Genomic DNA, 20,468 nt, shown 5'->3' on the forward strand with positions numbered 1-20,468 from the left:
GATCAAAGAGAAACTGTTCCACAGGCAGTTCACAACTTGCAGCTTAAAGTGAATCTCTGGACTTCTAAAATGGAATAATTTAGTAAGTCACATGCGAATGGCAGGAGGAAGGGAGGGCTGATCCTCACTAGGACAACTAATGAACAAGCATTCTCTATCTGTTCTAGAATAATTTAACGTTAGTTCTGCCCAAATGTTACCAAGAGGAATCAGAGTTATAACTTCATTTATCTACGATATGACATATACAACAAAATTTTAGCTTTCTGAATAAGACACAAACTCTTCAAAAGCAAGAATATTTTCCCCTAAATATTCAATTGAAAATTTCAGAAATAGTGCTTTTATTCTAAACATTCAAAACAACAGTCTTAAATATTACTTACCGGTGATTAAACTTATGACCAAAGGAAATCCAGTCCTTTTCAATTAATACCTACACAAGAAAGAATATAAATATCATGGAGAGAAGCAAACAAAAAATAAGAGACCACATACCAATAATATTGAGGAATTTAGAGGCACTTGCAGAAGTCCCCATCCTCGAGCAACCTGCAAATGCGTGAACAGGCATTATCCACCGATATAGAGATGCGCATGGCAAGGGCAAAGTTGAAGGTCATCCATAGGAACAGTAAGTGTAAATGGATGTATAAAAATGCAGGAACCGGCCGGGCGCGGTGGCTCAAGCCTGTAATCCCAGCACTTTGGGAGGCCGAGACGGGTGGATCACGAGGTCAGGAGATCGAGACCATCCTGGTGAACACAGTGAAACCCCGTCTCTACTAAAACTACAAAAAACTAGCCAGGCGAGGTGGCGGGCGCCTGTAGTCCCAGCTACTCGGGAGGCTGAGGCAGGAGAATGGCGTGAACCCGGGAGGCGGAGCTTGCAGTGAGCTGAGATCAGGCCACTGCACTCCAGCCTGGGTGACAGAGCGAGACTCCGTCTCAAAAAAAAAAAAAAAAAATGCAGGAACCCCACCCACTGAATGCTTCCTATGTGCCAGGCACTGTTCACATTGCTTTACGTATGATCTCATTTAACTGTGGGATGGTATTCTCACTCTTTTAGAAAGGGAAACTGAAGGAAAGAGATTTCATATTCACCCAAGATCATGCTACTAGGAAGCAGACACCACTTCACAGCCCAGCTCTCTCCACTCCAAACCCCATCTCAGCCAATGTGTGATGCTGCCTCTCAGTATAATGTAAATTACCAACCTCTTTACAAAAAAACAGTTGGTTTTTCAGTGATCTTCTCTACACATTAGAAGAATTCTAAAATGATGGGGTTTGGCATATATTTGGAGCTTCAGCCCTGCTTTGAAATTAGGGTTAACATGAATTTCTAAGTCTGAAGCAGTCCAGATTATTTTTTTTTTAATTTTGTTTTGGTTTTGTATTTTACATTTTATATTGTCTTATATTTTAAAATTTATTTTTGAGACAGGATGTCACTCAGTCACATAGGCTGGAGTGTACTGACGCAATCATGGCTCACTACACCCTTGACCTCCCGAGCTCAAGCGATCCTCCCACCTCAGCCTAAGTAGCTGGGACCACAGGTGGGCTCTACCTGGCTAATTTTTTAAAAATTTTTGTAGAGATGAGGTCTCGCCATATTGCCCAGGCTGATCTCGAACTCTGGGGCTCTAGCAATCCTCCTTCCTCAACCACCCAAAATGCTGGGATTACACACCGCACCCAGCCTGGATTTTAAAAAATGTTTAGTCAAGTAATATGGATAGTCTGATCAATATCCCCAGTGCTCTAAAGTGACCAGAGATTTCCCCCTACAAAGAAATATGGACTGGTTGAAGTCTGTTCTTGACAACTCGAGACATTTTCTTTGGGTTGTAAGTTTAATGGGGCACAATGAGAATGAGTTGATGGTGGAAAAGGATGTGTGCAAGAGAAGAGCCTGAGGGCAGTGTGTGACTGGCAACCTCTTCACTCTCCAAATGCAGATGAAGGAATCCAGCCCTCCTGACCTCAGTCCAGCAGGGGTCTGAAGCAGGAGTATCACTTCAAGGTGTCAATGCTATCACAGGTCACTGGAAGTTCTCAGACACTTCCAAAAAAAGAAAGACGTCCCAGAGAGGGAGGCCGCCTCTTCGCTCTTGTCCGAGGGTGTTGCTGATACTACTCAATAATGGAGACCCAGCAGTAAAGACGTCCCATTAGGACTCCTTTGTCAGCATCTTCGGTAGCACAGATTCATGATTCACTGAAGCACTTTCTACCAAATCATGGTTAAGAGGTTAATTCATTTTAAGGAACTTACACCAGATTAGCGAAAACATCACCATCCCAGGCAACTATACAATACTCTGTAGGTGAAAGCAACTTGTTAGGTTTTGATGTCCACCTAAAAAGTTCAAACTCTACAGGATACACTCATCATTTTGCAAAGAACAACAACAACAAAAGGCTGTGAAATTTTCAGTATTCTCATCCAGGGGTGTGAAGGACTACTTAAAAAACAAACCCTGGAAGTGAAAACAGTTTTGCCTACCAAAGACTTCTGGCATACACAATATAGAAAAATTTTTCCGCAGATATTTTTTCTAAAAAGTTTTCTGTTATGTATTCACATTACCTCAAACTTGAAATACTTATGAGCAAATGATGTATAAAATTGTCTTACAAACTACCAAATATATTTTATATTTGCCCCAAAAGTCATTCAGTAGCATTGACTTGAAATGGTTTCAATGTCCCAGAAATTCATCTCTTTATTCCAAGCCTATTTGATCTCTTCCCCTTTAATCTTGCTGAGCTACTAAAAGAAAAATAATGCTGGCAAAAAAAAGAGCAGCTGCCAGTAGTTGCAAAAACAGGGGTCCATGGTCAAGGCACCGCCTGTGGGAATGGCCCAGTGGCCACACTCACCATGAAGCCCTTCAGAGTCCGGTAGTGCGGGTCCAGCAGCAGGCTTGCCACCGAGCACACCTGAGCAGTCCTGTCCCAGCCATCTGAACAGTGAACAAGCACACTTGCCCCTTCCTCTGAAACTGCCTAGAAAACACACAATCCGCAAAGAGTCACAAAGAATGGCTGTAAAAAGGCAGAACCTCTCATCAGAGCCAGGTTTGACTGTATATCTACAGAAAGAAACAGCCAAAACGAAACACTTGTTCGTTCATGTATTTAGGGCCCTACCTAATTAGGGCAGAGCCAGAGTGGCCTGGTGCTGGCAGCTAAAGCTTTCCCTTCCCATTCTATCCAGAAGCCACCACTCAAGTCATCTCCAATAAGCATATGTACTTACTAAATATAAGCATTCGTCCTATGCAAACGGACCTTCAACTTCTTCCCTCCACTCTGAGTTTCCACATTAAGCCTTACTGAAATTCTGGAGTTGCTACTGGCCCCAACCATTTCCAAAAAGGAAAAGGCAAAAAAATTGTAAGTTACAAATCTATGAAGTTATAGATAAAAGGTAAGAGTCAAGTAATGGATCCAAGGTTGAGGAAAGGAAGAAAAAACAAAAGTAAAAATGACACCAGAAAATCTCCACTAAGAAGAGTATCTATTTGCTATTGCAAATGCACATCATTTTTTGCTAAATATCTTGGCAGGAAACATACGCTGCGAAACATGGGAGAGATTTCATCATAGCATTTATCACTACCTAAAATTCTAGTTTTATTAATTTATTAATACTCTGTCTCAGCTGGGGGCAGTGGCTCACACATGTAATCCCAGCACTTTGGGAGGCCGAGGCAGGTGGATCACCTGAGGTCAGAAGTTTGTGACCAGTCTGACCAATATGGTGAAACCCCGTCTCTAGTAAAAATACAAAAATTAGCTGGGCATAGCGGCGCATGCCAGTAATCCCAGCTGCTTGGGAGGCTGAGACAGAAGAATCGCTTCAACCCGGGAGGCAGAGGTTGCAGTGAGCTGAGATCGCGCCATTGCACTCCAGCCTGGGTGACAGAGCAAGACTCCCTCTCAAAATAACAACAACAACTCTGTCTCCCACAGCAGAATGTAAGCTCTGTGAGGGAAGAGACTTAATCTGCCTCATTCATGTCGCATCTGTAAAATCTAGAATAGTACCTGGCACTAAATAAAGATTTCTTCAATAAATGATTACCTCAAAATGGGGAACATACCATGGCATCAGGGAAGATACGGTTCTCTTTAGGTATAAATCCGAGGAGTTTATTTTTTTAAAAAAACCTAACAGCACAAAAGACACTGCATTCCAAAACAGGTTGTATGAAAGTTGCAGCAACATTTTCCTATGGCAGAATGGACTCTACCTTCCAGCTACAGGAATGTGACTTTTGCTTATGCCATGACTAAAAAGAAGGATCTATTGGATGTAAGCCCTAAGCCCCACCAATGAAGTAACTCACATTTGGTTGTATTCTACAAAAAAGTCTTTTCTCCATCCAGGATTAAGCTTAATGGAAGAGAATACTCTGGAAATATTCTACCATTTGATCACAGTGCTGACATACTATCAGCTAAGCACTATATTCTTTAGCAAAATCGCATCTTCAGTGCACAGATTATATGGAGCTCTACAAAGCTGGCTACCCAGTCAATGCAGTGCAGCTTAGGACAGGGAAGCCCATGGCAGAGGGATACCCATTTTGAAGTCAGTGGTTTTCTCATCTGTCCCTTAATTTATTTTCTCTGCAATTGCATACCTTTGCAATGAAGATTCCTGCATCCATGATGGCTTTAATGTGCCTTAACCAGCCAGAGTTCTCCAGACCCCACAGGAAATCACTCATGGAGGGAGATTTAAGTTCACACACTGCAAGATAAATCATGTTATAAAAGCAAAATTAAGGTACTCTCTCGTTTTACATATGATCATGTTTTATAGGTAGTTTGCTAATGATTTCTTTGTTGTAATGGGTATTTTCTGGAAGACTTAAGTCAAAATAAATACCCATGTTTACTAAACTTGATTCTATGGAACCATTTCAAGTAAGACTTTTCTACCTTCTTCGGTCACAGGGAATACAGCACTTGTTTACAACTATTATATATGTAAGGTTTAAATCCTAATATTAATGAAAATCATTAAGAGTTCTGGCAGAAAACACGTATTTGCCTTTCCAGCAAAGTAATTAAAAATGGGCTACTAAGGAATAATTGAATTAGGAGTGCAATGGGGAAAAAAATCATGTAATTGTAGCACCTACCCACTTAGAAGTTTCCATCACCCAACCACTTCAGATTAGGACTGTTGTAAAAACACAAGACAGAGCAATCCTAAATTTCTTAAATGGAAATGATCAAACGCCTCTTGCCAGTAACCCCCACCCAATGGGAGTAAGGCCTGTAAGCTTAGAAATAACATATACCTCTGATCCAATTCTAGAGCATCAGGGTAGGGACTTTCCCATTGAGTGAAAATGAAGAAAACCTAGGATCCCAATGAAATATATATTTACACAACTAAGGCAGGTGTATAAACACCTCTATAATATTATAAACCATCAACTTTCACCTCAGGAGCTTCTTTTATTTAATGTAAAGCATTAAAAAGCTTTAGAGCTAGTGTGCTGAGTACATATCACAAATACTGCAATCCAAAGTGGAGGTTTAGACGTAGAAAACCCTATTCAGGAGTCTTATCAATCAACCAATGAAATTCAATCATGATCTATAGATTTCTGTTTATTTTATTGTTCTCTGTGATGCAGTAAACACACATAGGGAACAGGGAGCCCTTTTTCCTACCCCCAACTCCATGAGCAATGAGCTGTGTAGTCTTGCACATGTTATTCCACTATCTGAACCTCAATTTCTTCATTTTTTAAAATGGGGAAGGTGTACTAAATTATATCCTTCCAACTGTAAACCCCCAGATTCAACTTTGTGAACTCTTTGAAATTTCTGTGCATATGGGACACATAGCAGCATTAACAAAAATACTAATTTATCAGATGCCCTGCCTCCAAGAATGCAGATAAGAGGATTCACTGTGATTTCCTGCAACAGAAAAGCCACACACAAAAAAGCACAAGTAGTTAAATTCTGAGTCATAGATGACAACAATGTTGAAGAAAATAACACTGAAATTCCCAGAAAAAACCCAACCTAAGAAAACCGTATTATGAATATGTTCAGGCAAGATTCTAAAATCTTCCTTCCAAATGCCTGTCCTGAGCTGGAAGCATAGCTCTGAAGACCTAATATGCAGTTGGTAAAGTGACAGCCCTCTGAATTTGCTCTGGTTCGAAGCACTGCCTGTCTAAGGTCACAGTGTTGCCCCTTCCACACCCCAGGCCAAGCGTCACAGGCAGGAAGACGCTATGTGTCTGATAAAGTACATGCAGAATGGTAAAGGAGAGGGTACTTAGTGGAAGGCCAGTGAAGAATACACAGACTGAGTCACAGCATCTATGGCTCTATTTGCCCTGTAGCCCTGGGTAGTCAGCCATGGGCTGAGAGTGCCCAAGCTTACAGTTTTAATCATTAAATTATAAAATATTTAAACATATAAAGATTAAAATGTAATATAACCTGACAATGAAATACTATTCAGTGATAAAATGAGATGAGCTATGAAAAGACACAGAGGGAAGTTAAATGCACAGTGCTAAGGGAAAGAAGCCAACTTTTCCTTGAAATGGCTACATATTATATGATGTCAACTATATGACCTAGAAAATGGAAAACGATGGAGACAGCAAAAAAATCAGTGGCTGCCAGAGGTTAGGGTTGTGAGAGGAATAAATAGGTGGGCACAAGAATGTTTACGGCAGAAAACTATTCTGTCCACTGTGACAGTGGTTACATTCATTATTAAACATTTGTCAAAACCCACAGAATGTCCAACAGCAAGAGGGAACCATACGGTGGACTTTGAGTGATACTGATGTGCCAATGTAGGTGCACTGATCGCAACAATGTACCACTCTGTATGGGATGTTAATAATGGAGGTGGCTGTGCATGTGTGCAGGCAGGGCTACTTGGGACGCTGTGTACCTTCTGCTCAATTTTGCTGTGAATCTAAAACTGGTCTTAAAAAAAAAAAGAGTCTTTAAAAACATGATAATGTAACAGACATCCAGACTGGCCACAACTGCTCCAGATGTCTCTTAAGAAAACAAATTAGAAAAAAGCCTGGGCACAGTGCCTCACACCTGCAGTCCCAGCACTTTGAGACGCCAAGGCAGAAGGATCATTTGAGCCAAGGAGTTCAAGACCAGCCTGCATCTAGTAGTGAGATTCAGTCTCTACAAAAAAGAGAAAAAATTAGTGAGACTTGGTGGCACACGCCTGTTGTCCCAGCTACTTGGGAGGCTGAGTCGAGAGATCACTTGAACCCAGGAGTTTGAGGCTGCAGTGAGCCAGGATCTGGCCACTGCACTCCATCCTGGGTGATGACAGAGCCAGATCCTCTCTCTAAAAAAATAAAGTTACAAATAAAGCCTCATGTTTTCATGTCATCCTGCTTCTTTCCTTTGAAGACTGTTAATATTCCCAAGAACTTTTTGTCCTTTCACTACTTACATACTAGGTGTGTGGGCTTGGGCAGATTACTTAGCCTCTCCGTGCTTCAGTTTCCTCAACTGTAAAATGGTAATAATAGCCTCTGTATCAAAGTGTTATTATTTCAGTTAGCCCTTATTGCTATTATTATCCTCAAATAGTATATATTTTATAGGTATTAAAATTTACATATATATCAGTCTTTGCAATTTTTATCCAACTTTTAGATATCCATATTATGTAAATAAACTTCATTAATTTTAACAGCTATATAATATTCCACTCTATATTGCAAATTATTTATCCATCCCCCTACTGTTGACAATTGTTTCCTCTTTTTCAATAGTTATAAATAGTACAGTAAAAAAAAAAAAAAAAATCTTTCTACAGTCTCCTTGTGGAAAGTCTCCCTGTACCTGGATTTCTATAAGTGAAATGGGCTGGGTCACAGAGTTCCTGAATCTTCAGCTCTATCATGCATAGTTGGCCCTCTGTATTCTTGGGTTCCACATCCTTGGAATCAACCAACCACAGAGTACAAATATTTGAAAAAAATAAAAATAACAGTACAACAAAAAATAATGGTAATAGAAAAACAATACAGTGTAACAACTATTTACAGAGCATTTACATTGTATTAAGTATTGCAAGTAATGTAGAGATGATTTTAAATATATGGGAGGATGTGCATAGGTTATATGCAAATACACCATGTTACTATGTAAGGGACTTGGGCGTGTGTGGATTTGGGAATCTGGGGGGGCCGGGGTGGGGGTGCTAGAAACAATTCCCCTTGGATACTGAGGGATGACTTTACTGCCAAATTGCTCTTGAAAAGGGCTGCAGTGGTTTATGCTCCCACCAGCAGGGTAGGAAAGTTCCTGTCCCCATATCCCAACTAATACTTGGTATTGCTGATGCTTTACGTTTTGCCAATCTTATACTATTTCTCTAAAAATATTAATGGCAGTTTTTGTTTTCCTCTCTGAATGGAATGTTGTTTTCTAGACTTTTTAAAATTTGCTTGCTCGTGTGTGTGTGTTAGGGGGGTGTGGTCTCTGTCATGCATGTTGAGCTTTCCTCAATTTTCTGCTAATTTTTGCCTATCCATTCACATGTAAGAGCAAGACACAGGAGGCTGGTTGACAGTGCCGTGTGCTGTGTGCATAGGCAGGCTTTCTTAGCTGCTGGGCTTTGCTGTGGGGGATTTGGCCGATGTGACATCTGCAAGTCCTTTGTCTTGGATGTTTGCAGGTCCCAGCATGGAATCTTCTGAACACCTGAGTGCATCACGTTGGATGCCAGTGTCCTAAGAGGACAGCTGGGGCAGTAACCATGGGTCTCATTCTTCCATACTTACACTTTTCACTTAACCCCTGTCTTTGGCCTGGCATTCCCCATCCCCTCTTCCAGCTTTGTCTGGTACTCCTGATCCCAGAGTCCCTGTAGTAAACGTTTCCAGAAAGGTTGACTTTCCAGAAAGTGCATCACCATCTTCTCTTGTGGAAATGTGGAAAGAGGCTTCACTAGGCAGTGCAGGGGAGGAAGGAGGCTGGGATCCAATCAACTTCTTGTGCAAATGTTCGGCTAGTACTCTTCTTTCAGAGACACCTGATGGCTCGAATTCCAGAGACTGTCAAAGGATCTGTACTTCTGTTTGGCTTCCTTTGGGGTTTCTCATACTTCTGCCATAAATTGCAGCTTTTTTTTTTTTCTAGTCTGTGTCATTACTTATCACTCATCCATTTATTTTGCAGCTTTTATATTTTTGTTTCCATCACCTCCTCTTTCAATCTCTCATCCTTTTGTATTTTTGCTTTTTTTTTCCACTTCATTCTCATTTTAGTGGGAAGTCAGGAGGAAGTGGGTAAGTTATTATATATTGTATTTAACTGGAACAGAAACAAGAAATTACTTTGGGCCTGTGCAAGGCAGAAGCTGGAACTAAGATTCCCTACAGCAAACTGAGCTGTTAAAAAAAATCCACTCATGCATCAGGATGATGATGGGAAGCCAATCTCTGCCTGGACCCTGCATGAGGAGAACAAAAATCTCTCCTGAGATGCTGAAACCCTGGGCCTAGTCTCACACATGTTTGGGATCCAAACACATCTTCCTTATGCACGGAAGCCCCCAAGATAAGGAATTATCATGTTTGGGCTGGGAATCTCACGGACACCCAGCAGACTTACACCAAACGCTGCTTAGGAGCAACACTTCCGCAATTCTGTGGAATCCCACAGAAATAGCGGGGCTGAAGACAAGTTTACAACACACCAGGGAACAGCACTCATGCTAATGGCTAGCAGGCAGAGGAAAAAAGATTACAGGATGAGTGCCCCAAGAACCCGATATGATAGAACAGTCATGTGAAAAGGCTTTAGGTTACTGGAACTGGAACAGGAGGAAGGAAGGCTCCCACAAGCATAACAGATGGTATTCCTGATGTGTCTGGACTCACTCTTCCCGTGGTTCCAGGAGGAATCACTGTTGGCCACTGCAGTAAGGTCCTACAGCCAGGCTTCCTGAGATCCTCTTGTCTGGATGGTTCCCGGTTAGGGTCTGCTACAGGTATTTTGCATGTTTGGAAGGTGACAGGCAGTGGAAGGTGACGTGAAGTGGCAGCTGACGAAGCTATCCCTGCCTACTCCCATCTGTCCTCACTCCCCCGCCTCTGATGGCCAGTTCTGTGCCCCACAGGGACACCTGACACAGAAGCAGCAGCCTCCATAGGCGTCCCCTCCAGCCCCTGCTGCAGGCCTTCACAAGTGACTTGTCCTCTGCTCTTCCAGGCACCCAGCTCTGCACCTTTACATCCCCAACGTCTCCTGAAAACAAGGCTCCTTTTCCAAAGCCCTGCTCACTGGCCCGCTTCCCTGATCAAACTCGCTGACACTTCCACATGTTTTCATCAGCAGGGATTTCACATTAGCTTACTCTGCCCTCTTGGGGAAACAGGAAGGCCTCTTTGTTTAACTTAGATTTTAAACAGTGTAAAATTATTACTCAGATGTACAGTTTAGTAATGTACTGTACATGTGAGTAATAATCATGACATATGCATGGGCAATAGCATGTAGCAATGTTTAAGGGCTTCAGAGGCAGACACAGCTGCACTGAAACTCCAGCTCTACCCACGCTCAACATGGTAACCAGGGTTAGTTACTGAGCCTCGCTGCCTTCAAATATAAAATGGGAATAAAACACCTTCCTCAAACAGTTGTTGTAAAGCTGAAATAATACAAATAAGCATTACACTGGCATAAAGAAGATTCCCGAAAATGGTAGCTATGATACACATTTTATTATCTGTTTCTCCAGCACAGGTGTCCTTGGAGGAAGGAGGTGTTAGACTCACTCAAACATGTCAACGCTGAAGCTCCGAACAGTTAAGGCATGAAGTGATCAATGGTAGAAAGACATCCCAAATGCAAGTCTTCTGAGAGACAAACCTAGAGTTTTTGCCACCACAGCATGGCTACCTTGGTAGGTTTTACCAGAAATAATAATAATAGTAACACTTACATACCAGGTACCAGACACTAAGTGCTTTATATAGATTAGCTTTAGCTTTTCAATCCTCAATCATTCTGAGGAAGGCACTTACTATTCTCATTCTTGATTGTGGAAACCAGTGCAAACAGAGGCTAAGTGCTTGTCCAGCGTCTCCCAGCTGATGGATACGTGGTGAGACGAGGCTCCAGTCTGGCTCAGAGTTCATGCTCTTAATGCCTCTCAACCTCAGGTTGTTTTTTTTCATAATTCAACATGAACCAATCTTGGTTCCCAAGTATCATCAGCTTAAAGGTTATGCTTTCTAACACTTACAACAGTGCTGCCCTGTTATAGTAATCACTAGTCACACGTGGCTACGAAACACTTGAAATATGTCCAATCGGAATTGAGATAGATACGCTGTAAGTGTCAAATATGAATCAAATTTTAAAGGCATGGTACACACAAAAAATGCAAAAACACCCCATTACCAGCTTTTTATACTGGTAACATTGAAATAACATTTGGGATATACTGGGTTAAATAAAAATACGTTATTAAAATTAATATACATATACATATTTATATAACATATGAAGTTTTCTTTTTACTTTTAATGTGGCCACCAGAAAGTTTAAAATTCCAAATATTTTCTGCACTTGTGTCCTGCATTTTACTTCTATGCACAGTATTAACTTAGATTGCTCAAGGAAGCTTAATCTGATCAGAAGTCTTCAAACATTTTTGCATATGTACCTCTAAAATAAAATATAAAACTACATATTCCCTCATACACCCTGAGATGATGCATCATTGCAAGACTGAGGAGGTGATAATGTTTTTTTTTGTAAGGTGGCAACAAGGCAATTAGGAAGGGAGCTGGGAAGGGAGAGATGGCTTAAAGCTGGCCCCAGGAGCATTCTGAGAGGCAGGTCATATAATCGTAAGGAGGACATACAGAAGTTGATGATCTAGAAGCCAGTTTCCATAAAGAAATGTACCCAGGGTGTACTTAAAAAGTCTTTCTGTGAACTCGGTGCATGGACCCAACTGGAAGACAGACAGCACAATCTGATACAAAGGCCAAATGCCAGCCCTGAGGTAACACTGAGCAAGCCCGGCCCTTCTGGAGATGTGTCGCCTTATGACAGTGCCCAGCAATACCGACAGGCCCTCCAAGCATCAGGCTCACTTCTGCCTGTGCACACGGCCCTGAAACACGGCCCAGTGGGAAGCATGGCAAATTCCAGCACCGTCCATGAGCTCTCACCACTCCCTGGGCGCGTGCTGCTTGGGCTTTCTGTTCAACTCCAGGCCATGCCCCAAAGTGTTCGAGTTAATCCTAAAATACACACATTCCACTGCGTGAAGTCTGAGGATGCAACTGATTCCTCCAAGCCTTCCACAGATAACATTCTCTTGCAGTCTTTTTTTCACTGAACAGGCCAAACTTTCCAGTCATTACAGGGCTTAGGGCTAGTTAGCATTTTTGTTGATTATTAAGTTCAGGGGGCCTGAAGAATATCTTGGCATCCAAGCTCTGACGCTTAGCCCGGGAACAAAAGATCCTTTTCACCACCTTCTCTTACCACAAGGCATGGAAATGACTGCGAGTTTAAAAATGAAGACACCGGGCTTGCCAGCTAACCTGGAGATGGCCTGCGCCAAAAGCGAGAGAGGAATGGATGGCCACAGGACCAGGCCTAGAATGTCCTGCCAGAGAGAACGTCCCCACGCTTCTGTGTCCAGTTAGCTCTCAGCAACGGGACAGGCTGCTGTGGCTCTCACCACGTCAGCACTAAGAAGGCTCCTTGTTTAACATTTCTGCTTTCAGGAGCATTAACATTGCGTGCGCTAAGTAAAATAACCTCACCAGGTTCTCAAGCAAAGTTAACCACTGAGCGGGTGTTTTCTTCCCCATGCGCTGAGTGGCAGCGTGAAAAGCAAAGAGGTCTGCGGATGATTAACAGACGTGGGCAGATGGGGGTACACTCGAGACCAAAACGATTAGCGCCTGGATTTTTAAATATAAAACTGTTGGGTTTGTTTGGATAAACTCAGGATAAGGTAGAAATACTTATTTGTTCACTCTTGTTGCCAAACCCAAACCAATATTTACAAACCATTTTGCTGAACAAAGTTCATTTCGGCTGACATCAGAGACATATGCCACAAACTGCAGAGAACGGGACTCACTAATCAGAGTTTCATGCCCAGGTCTAGTGATATTTGCTTTATATAACAGGACTACTATATGTCACAAATATATACAAACTACAGGAAAAAAATTAAAAAGCAAAGACAACAGATATAATTTTAGGACCTCTGCACATGTGGAATTTACTTAGAAGAAAATCAGCCTCAGATAATCTGCCTTAGGTATTTCCTATATCACTCTTATTTTCTCCTATACAATTGCTGGGTGGGGTCAGTGAGGGTGCGAAAAAAGTCTCCATTTGAACCCAGTGGAGTTGGTCTTTCCTGTATCCTGAGATCTAAAGTTGAAATGGTACATGGCCCTCCCTTGATTACCAGCCCAACACTGGTCTGAGTTCCGCCAATGTTGGCTGTGTCCTTTTCCCATTTTGGAGTCATGAAGCCAAGATCTGTAAGAGTCTTCAGAGAACTGGCAAAATGATGATAATGTCCCTCCACTGAACATCCACCAGGTGAAGCCATTCAAAGAGGACTTAATTATGGCCTGTACAATCAAAGTGTTTAGCCTACACGAGCCCATCACCATATGTTCCAAAATACTAACTACCACTGGCCTAAAGAAAATCAAGCAGCAAGTTCATAGGATAATGTGCTATTAGTATTTATGAATGTGAATTTTGTGTCTAACGACAGATTCACAGTATATGGTGGTAACCGGTACTATCTTAGGTTTAACACGTGCCAAGGACAGTAAGATGTGAATATTAACTGCAGAGGTGTGTAAAACTTTGCAGCAAATAAAAAACATGTGGCTGGGTGCAGTGGGTTGTGCCTGTAATGCCAGAAATTTGGGAGGCCAAGGCAGTAGGATTGCTTGAGACCAGGAGTTCAACACCAACCTGGGCAATGTAGCAAGACCCCATCTCTACAAAAATAAAAATAAAAAATTAGCTGGGTGTGGAGGTGCACGCCTGTAGTCCCAGATACTCAGGAGGCTGAGGTAGGAGGATCACTTGAACTCAGGGGTCGGAGGCTGCTGTGAGCTACAATTGCACCACTGCACTTCAACCTGGGCAACATAAGGAGACCCTCTCTCTTATTTTAAAAATATATGTGTGTGCCCATTTCTGTTACATCTGCCATATGTAATGGGGCTTGGTGCTTTCCTCTCAATGAACCTTCACAACTTCCCATCTAGAGTGGATAGAATTATATATTTTTTATTTTATTTTATTTTATTTATGTATTTATTTATTTTGAGACAGAGTCTTGCTCAGTCGCCAAGGCTGGAGTGCAATGGTGTGATCTCGGCTCACTGTAACCTCCACCTCCTGGATTCAAGCAATTCTCCTGCTTCAGCTTCCTGAGTAGCCGGGACTACAGGCACACACCACCACGCCAGGCTAATTTTTGTATTTTCAGTAGAGACGGGGTTTCGCCATGTTGGCCAGGCAGGTCTCAAACTCCTGACCTCAGGTGATCCGCCTGCCTCAGCCTCCCAAGGTGCTGGGATTACAGGTATGAGCCACCACGCCCAGCTGACAGAATTATCTTGATTTATTAAGGAGTAATGGGCTCATTTATGAGCTAATGCTCATGAGTAATGCTAGCAATGCAGCAAATACACTGGGATAGAAATCTAAATCCCTCGACTCTACTTTCCATATTATTTTCACTAAAAAAATTGAGAATAATTAAAAGAAAATATACAAACTGAGCCAGGATGAATAGGAATTGAACTGAAGGTAGGGTTTAAGGGATGCTAAAATCTAAATAGGGAACGCCAAGCAAATGGCACAAGAGAAGTCGAGACTGGGAAAAGATGGGGGTTGATAGGCTGGAAAGTCTGGCGTGCATGTAAAGCAGTAGGCACTAGAGAGAAGGCCAGGAATCCCGGAAGACTGAGATGGTGGCTGCCAATAACTCAAGTGGTAAAATGAGCAGCACATGCAGTAGAGGATGCAGGGGTGGGGGTCGTTCCGCACGCCTCATGCCAGCTGAGAAAGCTTCCAGGACCAACACTCTTAGGAACTTCGAGACTGTATTGTCACTGGCAAGCAAACTGAACTGCCAAACCCTACCTAGAGCCTTATAGAAAAACAGCTCCTCTTATCACTAACATTAGCCACATCTGTCTTGAGTTTGATGGGCTACGCTTTCTTCTACAAGCACTCATTTTGAAACTCTCCTAGTTCTCTGAAAATCTGCCATCACAGTTAACAGAACAATAATTCTGAGGGTGAACATTTTAAAATTAATCTTTGAATTGTCTCAGTGAACTGCAAAATAAAGCATCGCTTGGAGAAATATAACTACTATTCTCTCATTAAATAAAACCTTCTTTTCTTTTGTCCCTTTGATAATGTCAAATGCTTTGGCTTTGACATCCAGTTAAAACACTCAACCATGACTTACCCAGGGAAGGCCCTCAGTGAGATCACTAATAAACAAGCATGATCTTTTCTTCCTGCCATGATTTCTGTTCTAGGTCAAAACTGGTTACTTCTTTCAGAATGAATGAATGAAGCATTTGCCTATCCCATGCCTGGCATAGAGAACACTCCAACACTGATGAATAGATGAGCGTCTGTGATAACCATCCCGGCTCCTGTGTGTTAAGTACTTACTACAAGCAGGTATTGTGCCTGAGGCTCTGCATAATCTGCCTACTGGGTAGATTCACTCTCGATTTTCAGATTGGAAAGAGTGGCTTCAAGAGGTTTACCAGGCCATCATGGTTACATAGCCAGTAAACCACTGAGCTGGAATCCATTCCGCCGCACATGCATCCATACTCTCGCTGTAGCCTGTGTCTCTGTGCTTAGTGTATGATGGTCCAGATGGGCAGATCCCGTCCAGCACTTGAGCAGCTGTGTTTGAAATCCTCATACAACACCAGAGAGGCAAAGCACACATGCTTGATCCACTTCTTTCCTCTAAATGACCGCGCCGATAGCCAGTGAAGCCTGCCAGGCTTCTGGTCTAGCAGAACACTTGTTAAAAAGCCGTACAAACTGCTCTTTCCCTGTAGAGCGACCTGTTTCCACTTTAATGGGAAAATGATTTTTCTATGTGGAAACCTAGTCCAGGGTGCCAAGTTCCGAGAAAAAAATGACTAGATTTTCAGGTTATTAGTGGTTATCTCCTCCAATAGCTAAGTAATCTGAGGAAATTAATAATGGTTAAAAACTGAGACTATAGAAAGCTGGAGAAAAACCAACCTTTACAGCTTTTTCATTAGCTCACATCTGGTAGAACGTCACAGCATAAATTTGCAGGTAATGTGATAAAGGAAATACTTCAAAATGAAAAGCTTAAATTTGCAATATCTACAAAGGGCTGAATCCATCATCCGTTTCCTCAAGGTTGAATTAGCCAGCACTCCTAAAGACATGAGGTACGGAAGAACGTGTCGAGCAGAAGGGACAATGGGACCGAGAGCCACCACCTCTCCTCTCCGAGCAGAGAGAACTATCAGAGAAACCCTGGAGCTGGGTGTGTCCGGGGCCGTTCCTTTTAGACTGCCTCCAAGGCAACCTGGCAGGGAGACCAGAGCAGGCATCCAACACGTGACTGTCGTACCCACCATGGTGCCTCCCACGACAACTCCAAGTGCTCTGCCTCTGACCACCCTTTCCACACTGAACGAAGATTCCAATCAATCAGGACTCAAAAACCTTTGCATGAAAGAACAGATCGGGTATCATCTCTAGAGCACCCTGACTTTGCCACAAAACATCCTCCACTGTCAATGCTCATCATGTCAGGGAATATTTTTTTAAGTGGTTCTATTTTGAGGCCTGCTAAAAAGATTCCAGTCTTTTAGAATGGATCTGCCTGGCCCCCTTTCATACAGTCCCTGACTGCACGATTGCCCACAGAACTGAGCTGACATGGGGCCTGCGTCCCACATGCTCTGGGCTCGCTTCCCCTGCTCCGCTGTCAGGCTAAGATGTGCAAGTCCGTAGAACAACTTGCTGAGAAAATGCCTGAAGGCCTGATGTGCTGTTTATTAAATCATTTTTGGTGAACGTGCATGATTGCCCACAGGCCCTATCACGAGACAAACGCTTCTGTGCTTCTGAAAACTGTGCTCTTACTCCGTGACTTCTGAATAAAGAAATTGAGAAAATGCACCCACAGGAAGGCATGGGGCCTACCAAATACTTGCCTGGCTGACTGAATTCACCTAAACCCATCAACGTATCCATTTCATTGAGTGCTTATTTTCAAAGACATGACTGCTTCCCAAGAGAAAGTATACCCACCTTACAATGGAAAGCACTTTATAGTTTGCAAGAAATCCTTTTAATGATCATGAGTTAAAGTGGGCAAGATATGTTGCTTATTGCTTTACAAATACAGAAAATGAGATTTGTTCAAGTTTACCCAGAAACTAAATCAAGAACCCAAACCTAGGACTTCACACACTGAGGCCAGGGCACCTTCCACACTAACCCACTATCTCGAGAGGCAGAAAAGCCTAGGGGTTAAGAGTGAGGCATCTGAACTCACACTAAGTAGGTAAAAATGGTGATTCTACCACTTACTATTTTGAGCTGAAACAAGTTTCTCAGGCTCTGTGCCTCAATTTCCTCATCTGTAAAATGAAGGTAAAAGTAGCAACAACAAGTGCAATAAGGTTTACTTGAGTAAATACAGCTTAAAAATTTTGAACAGTGTCCAATACATAGTAAACCTTCCATAAATGTATCTTCATTACTATGTGAAGTGGTTATAATGATCCTTGCGGTTCATATAATGATCCTTGTGGTCACAAGCTGTGAGCTTGTCTTACACCAGAACCACTACTCAACAAGGATCACTGTGATGTGATAAAAAGTGCTAGGTTAAAATACTGCTTTATAATGTGACACTGGAAAGGATGTTTTAAAAAACAATTTAAAAGTGTAATACACCAGACTCTGTAACTGGAGAGAGGCACTCCTGCTGGCCTTGAAGAAACAGGATGCCATGCTGTGAACAGCCCACATGTGGGGCCCTCAGCTGAATTCTGCCAGCAACCATAAGTGCTTACAAGTAGATTCTTCCCCGTTCAAACTTCCTGAAGAGAACGCAGCCCAGCTGCCACTTTGACTGCAGCCTTGAAAGATGCTAAGAGGGTCCCTGGGTTCTCATTTATGCTTGAGACACATCCACCTGCCCTACAGAAACCATGAGATAATAAATATCGTTTTTTAAAAAAGGAATATACCAACCATAGCACACAGTTTGTAAATACAGAGGGAAAAAGGGAAAAACATCACTCTTATCTTTCCTTGCTAATCCAATGATCATTCCGGACATGCTCTCCTAGTCTTTCTTCAGACATGTGATTTACTGTAGAGTGAATAAGAATATGCAAACAATTTTACGACCTGAATTTTTCACTTACATTGTACACATTCTCCCGTGTTAGTACATATAGTCTTCACATTTAGTATTTTTCATGGATGCAAACTTTTCTATCAAGAAGGTGAAGTAAAATTAATCAGTACTACTGTTAGACATTCATTCGGCTTCCAATATTCTATTATTATAAATAAACACCACTATTAACACGGGCATGTCTGTATCTTATTTTTATTTTTGAGACAGGACCTCAGTCTTTGTCACCCAGGCTGGAGGGCAGTGGCACGATCATGGATCACTGCAGCCTCAACCTCCCAGGTCCAAGTGATCCTCCCACATCAGCTTCCTGAGCAGGTGGGACTACAGGCACACACCACCACACCTGGTTGACTTTTTTTCATTTTCTAAATTTTCTGTAGAGACAGGGTCTCACTGTGTTGCCCAGGCTGGTCTCAAACTCCTGCAGCTCAAGTGATCCTCAATGTCTCAGCCTCCCAAAGTGCTGGAATTACAGGCATGAGTCTCCATGCCCTTCCTGTCTTTTTATTTTTTGAAAACATATTTTGGATTACTCCCTAAGCAGCAGCAACCTGGTAAAAAACTATCTCTAAACAAAACACATTATGTCTATCTAAGCCAATTTAAATAATACTATAAATATTTAGGTACTAGTTTTACCACATTCTTTTGAGTAGTGAATATCTTAATTTGTAAAAACTTGGGTGACAAATGGTACTTTGAGGTTTTAACTTACATTTCTCTAATTACCAGAGCAAGTTTACATGTTTATCTACATGTTCGTTTCAACTTACTGTTTACTCTTTTAAAAATTATGCTACTTCATCTATAGACTACAGATAATACCACGTACTGCACACAACTGTTGTGAAAATGAGATACAATCATTTAAATGAAAATATTTATGAAGTGTGGCAAAGGGCAGTTGCTCAATTTTTAGTTTAATGAATACATTGATGAATAAGTGGTCAGTGACACTGCGGCCAACAGTATTAATCTAACAGTCATGTGGAAGGTAGGCAGGCACAAAGCTACTCGTGGGGAGAAAGTGAGATTTTCTAGGTGACCTCCGAAAGATGGCAAGTTGATTGGAAGAGGAGGAAGATGTCCCAGCTGTGTCTTTCCTATCAGTGCCTGCCGACCTTCAGAGCGGATATGAAGAGGTGTCCCAATGGCGCACAACCTCAACAAGTGGAGACATGCAGGTAACTCCATGCACCTTTCCACCTTCCTCTTCACCGCTTCCTCCCCAACACCCAGGATGCCGAAGAGGTAAAAGCTCCACCTCTGCTGATAACAATACCCTGGCCTTGGAAAGCGACTATTCCAGGCTCTTCTATGGACTGTTTTAATGGATGGAGCCGGAAGCCATTATCCTCAGTAAACTAACTCAGGAACAGAAAACCAAGCACCATGTGTTGTCACTTAAAAGTGGGAGCTGAACAATGAGAACACATGGACACAGGGAGGGGAATAACACACACTGGGGCCTGTCAGTGGAAGTTGGGAGTTGGGGGGTGGGGGTAAAAGGGGAGGTGGGGGGTAGGGGTGACGGATGGGGCTTGGGAGGAGGTGGGGGACAGAGGGAGAGCATTAGGAAAAATAGCTAATGCCTGCTGGACTTAATACTTAGGTGATGGGTTGACAGGTGCAGCAAAACACCATGGCACACATTTACCTATGGAACAAACCTGTACATCCTGCACACGTACCCCAGAACTTAAAAATTTAAAATAAAAAAAGAAAAGAAAATACAGGGTATCTTCTTATTACTTGAGGGAAAAGCCATCATCTATATTATCAAAAGGCAAACTATTGTGAAAATCATTTCATTAAATTACAAAACTGCTTGCTATGTGACTGAAAGGCATCATTTTCTCTCCTTAGGAAGTATAGATCCCATAAAAATAGTTTGGTTGAAACCTACAAATCAAAGTTAAAATTAAATCATCTCTATAGCAGACCTACACAGGATGTGAAC

At 42.2% G+C, this 20,468-nt stretch overlaps 1 protein-coding gene across 1 annotated transcript in view; it reads right to left on the minus strand.

Annotated features, from left to right (window-relative positions):
- MTMR7 (myotubularin related protein 7) overlaps nucleotides 1-20,468 on the minus strand; it is a 114,726-nt gene that overhangs the window by 9,550 nt on the left and 84,708 nt on the right. The window contains exons 8-10 of the mRNA XM_001098872.5: nucleotides 4,662-4,771; nucleotides 2,893-3,018; nucleotides 387-436 (exon numbers count right to left, since the gene is read on the minus strand). Coding sequence (XP_001098872.2) covers nucleotides 387-436; nucleotides 2,893-3,018; nucleotides 4,662-4,771 — 286 coding nt within the window. The remainder of the gene's footprint in view (nucleotides 1-386; nucleotides 437-2,892; nucleotides 3,019-4,661; nucleotides 4,772-20,468) is intronic.

This window comes from Macaca mulatta, chromosome 8 (genome assembly GCF_049350105.2).
Source record: "Macaca mulatta isolate MMU2019108-1 chromosome 8, T2T-MMU8v2.0, whole genome shotgun sequence".
Classification (NCBI taxonomy): domain Eukaryota; kingdom Metazoa; phylum Chordata; class Mammalia; order Primates; family Cercopithecidae; genus Macaca; species Macaca mulatta.